This window comes from Cyprinodon variegatus, unplaced genomic scaffold (genome assembly GCF_000732505.1).
Source record: "Cyprinodon variegatus isolate N-32 unplaced genomic scaffold, C_variegatus-1.0 Scaffold34, whole genome shotgun sequence".
NCBI classification, from domain to species: Eukaryota; Metazoa; Chordata; class Actinopteri; order Cyprinodontiformes; family Cyprinodontidae; genus Cyprinodon; species Cyprinodon variegatus.
The window spans coordinates 1,952,667-1,957,847 of record NW_015150487.1 but is presented as its reverse complement, the minus strand read 5'-3'; the positions used below and the strand labels follow the sequence as shown (position 1 = coordinate 1,957,847).

The window sequence follows — 5,181 nt, the reverse complement described above, 5'->3', positions numbered from 1 at the left end:
TTTGCACGTGATCTTATCAGCTCCCCACACACTTGATCTTTGACCCTTGAATATGTATATATTATATAGTATATCTATTCAATACTTCTAATCGAATAAAGGTAACACTAAGCTGATGTCGTATAGCTACGTTGAGTGACAGCCTGGTCTGTTAGAGATGAGTAAAATGAGGCAGAGAGGAGAAGGAGGACTGACACAGAGCTGGCTCAGTGAGTGAGGCGCACATTATTCAGCAGGAGCGAAGGAAGCGCGCGCCTCCTCTCCATCACATTTCACTTTCCAAACACTGACGAGAGAACAAAGGAGTCACCATGTAGAATCCGCCAGGTAACACTCACAGTATCTCGGATCAAGCCGTTTTATTTTTTTCTCTGAGGATTCCCAGCTCCGATTGTGCCGCTTTGGAAGGCTGTCGATCCATCCATCCTGGAGGAGACGCGCTGCTCGCTGGATGGATGCGGGCTCCCGTCCTCTGTCGCTCTGACTCCTACAGACTCTGTGTTCATTAAGAAAAAACCTTGATGATCTGGCTTTGACGGGAAAGTTTATCGCTGATTTGGTGAGTATCTTACATTTGTTCTGGAAATTGTCAAATTTAAAATATGCTTTGGGTGTGAATATTCAAAAATTTTTGGAGAAGTTATTATTTGGAGGCTTCTTGGAAGGAAACGCGTGCCAATTTAAATAAACACATCAGCTGACATGACAAATCTGAAATCAGTTTTAGATAAAGTTATAATCTGCATGTATAAAATGAATGCTAAATAAAATAAAAATAAATAATAACGTTGCTGCAGCTTTTTCTTAAACGGGTTATTTTGTAGTTTATATTCAACAGGTTTGATTCAGTTTTTGTGAGCTTCTAAATTGAAAATGATGTGCATCAGGTATATGGTTGATCATTTCTCATTCACAGTTTGACTAGAAAACTTTCCAAACTATATATAATGTTAATTTTAATGTTTACATTCGAAGTCAAAGCTGCAGGAAAATCAGACCATTGGCTCTACCTATTTTTGATTTTCTTTTTTTAACCATAGCTGTTTGTCACATGGCCCATAGCCATTTTCTTTATAATAAGATTATGCAGATATATAAAAAACTAAATTGACTTAATATATATAAAAAAAGAAACGAGCAATAATAATAATTTAAAAAATTTCCACCTTATGTTGGATCCTTTATTGTGGTACATGCTTAGATAAATATCTGTTTTAATAAATACATTTTTGATAAATATATTTTTAATATAAGTTTTATACACGGTGAAGCTCACATGTTGTATGGATTTCATATACAATTCCAGTTTTTAGTAATTCAGAATATTACATATAACACCAATTATGTTTTTAACTAAGAAACTAAAGAAATGGTTGATGTGACCTATATAGTAATGCAGAGGACTAATGACTTGACAGATTTCCATCAGCTGTCACTGGAGTCTACCTGACACAAATAAAAAGATGAGGAAAAATATGTTTATTGTATGACTGCATATAGTACGGCTATACATTTTGTACGGCTAAATCTGTGCGCATTTGGATGAAAAATTTGTGCTGTTTAATAAAGGATTAACATCTATCAAAATGTTTTTGTTCTCAAAAAAGCTCAGGGCTCTTGTATGATACACAGCTTTGATTTATAAGATATTCTACTCATGTTCAAATTTGAGTTTGCAGTCGTAGAAATAGCTAAATCATTCAATAAGGGTTCCAATTATATGAAATATGTTTTATATTTAAAATTTTAACAAAACCATATTTTCTAATTTAGAAGTGTTCTAAAAAAACATCACAAGTATGGGAGGTACAATTAAGAACATGTAAGTTTTGTAGGTGTAAATGTGAATTTCTTTCACAGTATCAGCTGATTCTGTCAGTCACTTAAAATATATCTTTTTATGAATTACCTAACTTACAGTATCTCACTTCACTAATTAAGAAATGATTACACATCTTGGTTGTTATGGGTTATTATAGCTGATATAGTTTTGATAAGTTATTTTACAGATCATCGTTTATGTCTGTCAAAGTGGCTTAATATTATTTTATCTTTTTCTGTTTGATTTAAACAATGGTGAACTCAGTAGCAAAACATTTTATCTGACTTTATAGCAGCAAGCAATCACTGGCAGTCATTTTTTTATCAGCTGCGCAGCTGCTAATTTTGACATTTGTCTTTTTTTTTTTTTGCACAAATCTTCCTTAGATGCAAGTTCCTTCTAAGAGCAGTGACGTCTAAAGGAAGCCTTAGACCTACCTTCTGCTTTGTAATGGCAACAGGAGTAGCAGCATGGCTTCCATTTGCTAGGGCTGCGGCCATCGGGTGGATGCCTGTGGCTAGCTGCCCCATGCCCATTGCTCCGAGAGACAATAGCAAAAAACAAGATGAGCTGATCGTCCTTAATGTCAGCGGCCGCCGTTTTCAAACATGGAGAACAACTTTGGATCGATACCCTGACACGCTTCTGGGCAGCTCAGAGAAGGACTTCTTCTACAATGAGGAAACCAAGGAGTACTTCTTTGACCGAGACCCTGATGCCTTTAGAAGCATCCTCAACTTCTACCGAACAGGAAAGCTCCACTATCCCCGTCATGAGTGTATCTCAGCCTACGATGAGGAGCTGACATTTTTCGGCATTATACCTGAGATCATAGGTGACTGCTGCTATGAAGAGTACAAAGACAGAAAAAGGGAGAACTTGGAGCGGCTGCAGGATGACCAGGAGGAAAACAAAGACTTGAAGCAGCCCAATTTAAACTTCAGAGAGACCATGTGGCGCGCCTTTGAGAATCCCCACACCTCTACCCTGGCCCTGGTCTTCTACTATGTCACCGGCTTCTTCATTGCCATCTCAGTCATCACCAACGTGGTGGAGACGGTGCCCTGTGGTTCTACAACCAACCAAAAAGACATGCCATGTGGCGAACGCTACACTGTGGCATTTTTCTGCATAGACACTGCCTGTGTCATGATATTCACTGTGGAGTACCTACTACGCCTGTTTGCTGCACCCAGCCGTTACCGTTTCATGCGCTCTGTGATGAGTATCATTGATGTGGTGGCCATTTTGCCATACTACATTGGGCTTGTGATGACAAACAATGAGGATGTGAGTGGTGCCTTTGTGACGCTGCGTGTGTTCCGAGTGTTTCGCATCTTCAAGTTCTCCCGCCACTCCCAGGGCCTTCGGATCCTTGGCTATACGTTGAAGAGCTGTGCCTCAGAGCTAGGCTTTCTCCTTTTCTCTCTCACCATGGCCATCATCATCTTTGCCACGGTCATGTTTTATGCCGAGAAGGGCTCCAGCTCCACCAAGTTTACCAGCATCCCAGCTTCATTTTGGTACACCATTGTCACCATGACTACCTTAGGGTGAGTACAACATATATGTACAGGGTGTTTATGTTTGTTTAAGTAATCCAATAACTATGAGCTAAATAAACTCACTAGATGAGTTTGTTTGGAGTTTTTCAACAGATTGAATAATTTATGAAAACTACTTTGACTTTTAAATGAGAGCTGAGGCAGCCTGCCTCCATGCTTTAGTACTTCACAGCTTATTGGAGACTGTCAGTGTGACTTATCTGGAGCAGTTTAGCATGTATCCATCAGGATAAACACTTGTGGGGTTTTGTTTGTTTTATATAACAAGGCACTGGTTGAGTACACTCTAAATATTTTCATATTGAAAAGATGCTACTAAAGTTGGAGTTGGTGTTGGCCCTTTTACCAGATGATATCTAAAATGAATTCTGTTCATCATACTTTTTTTCCTTGCATTCAATTAGTTGGCTTAAAAACAAATTTTAAATCTTTGAAATATTAACAACAATTTATCCTTTTTGCTTTGGTGCATTGTCTTTTTTTTCCGCTGAATTTTGTGTAAAGCTGCTTTCTGTGGAAGCAGCTGAACTGCATTACAAAGTGAGAGTTCTCCTCTGTATGTCTGAAGGTGGTGTCCCCTGAGAATGCCCGGTCACCTTTATAATGATTTCTCACTGCTCCTAATCGCTCCCTCCTGCTCGCTCAGAATCTATGACATAAATGGCAAGGTGAATTTATAGTCCATGAAAAGGGTTTCAATAGTTTGGCTTGGCATCATCTCTAAGAAAGGGAGTAATATAAAGAAATGATAATTCTCTGAATATTCAAGTACTGAGCAATTGTTCAATCATAACCTCAGAAGCATTGTTTAGAAAAGAAGCAGGAGACAGACATCAAGTCCAAATTCTGGTATTTTAGAGAGTTAAATAGATGCAAAAATACAAATAAATAAATAAATTATACTTTTCCTGGACAAGTGGAGACTCCTAGACTTCCCTGTCCCCAGACGCCCAGAGACTATATCTGTATCTGATTTCAGCTGCTGCGTCCTCTAAGGACCCGGTATACCTGTCCTGGGTCCTTCGAGACAGGGTAAAGAACTCCTGCTGACAATATTCACTTTACCTCAAATAGCTCAAGCTACTCGTGGTGGGGGAGTAACCAAAGCTTTGTATTTTTTTATTCCCATTAACTCAGAGATTTGAATCAAGTAAGGGTAGCTGTATTCTTAATGACACACCACTGACTTTGTGACCGAAAGACATAACGTGTATGAGTTGTTTTCCTCAGGCCAATATACAGCACTATGAGCGGGGCTCCCCTCTTAAAATACCTCCTATGTAGGTTGGGAGAAGACACAACGTGGCTGACCAGGTCATGTGACCTGGAATAACGCCCTGCCCGACCCTGTGGCTCTTCACTGGAGCTCCGCTGCTGGTCCTCCATGCCACATGGTGCGGTCCGGCCTGTCCTGGCGGTGCTCTCCAGAATACAGCAAAGTTTCCCATGCCCTCTGAGCTGAACCTAGATGTATAGTGAAGCCCCCAATCATAAGACACAGAAGCTGGCCGGCTGACTGTTGACTTTTTCAACAGTACAGCGCCGCTTGTGGCCACTAAGGGCACTAGACGTGAAAGTTACATAGTGTGCCTTTAAGTAAATTTAAGGAAAAGTACAACTTCACCTAAAAGTAATTTCGTTTCTAAAAGTACCGTATTTTCACGACCATAAGGCGCACCGTACTAAAAGGCGCTGTCTCAGTTATGTGTCCCATTTCTGTATTTAACACACACATAAGGCGCACCGGACTATAGGGCGCGTTTTTTTATATACCGGTACATGTCCTCTACTACC

General features: G+C 39.7%; 1 protein-coding gene across 2 annotated transcripts in view; it reads left to right on the top strand.

Annotated features, from left to right (window-relative positions):
* The first annotated feature begins 240 nt into the window (after nt 1-240).
* Nucleotides 241-5,181, top strand: part of LOC107103020 (potassium voltage-gated channel subfamily D member 3-like) — a 116,707-nt gene continuing 111,766 nt past the window's right edge. For both annotated transcript variants that reach the window (XM_015402539.1, XM_015402534.1), the window contains exons 1-2: nt 241-559; nt 2,209-3,375. In XM_015402539.1, coding sequence (XP_015258025.1) covers nt 2,273-3,375 — 1,103 coding nt within the window. In that variant the 5' untranslated portion in view covers nt 241-559; nt 2,209-2,272. The remainder of the gene's footprint in view (nt 560-2,208; nt 3,376-5,181) is intronic.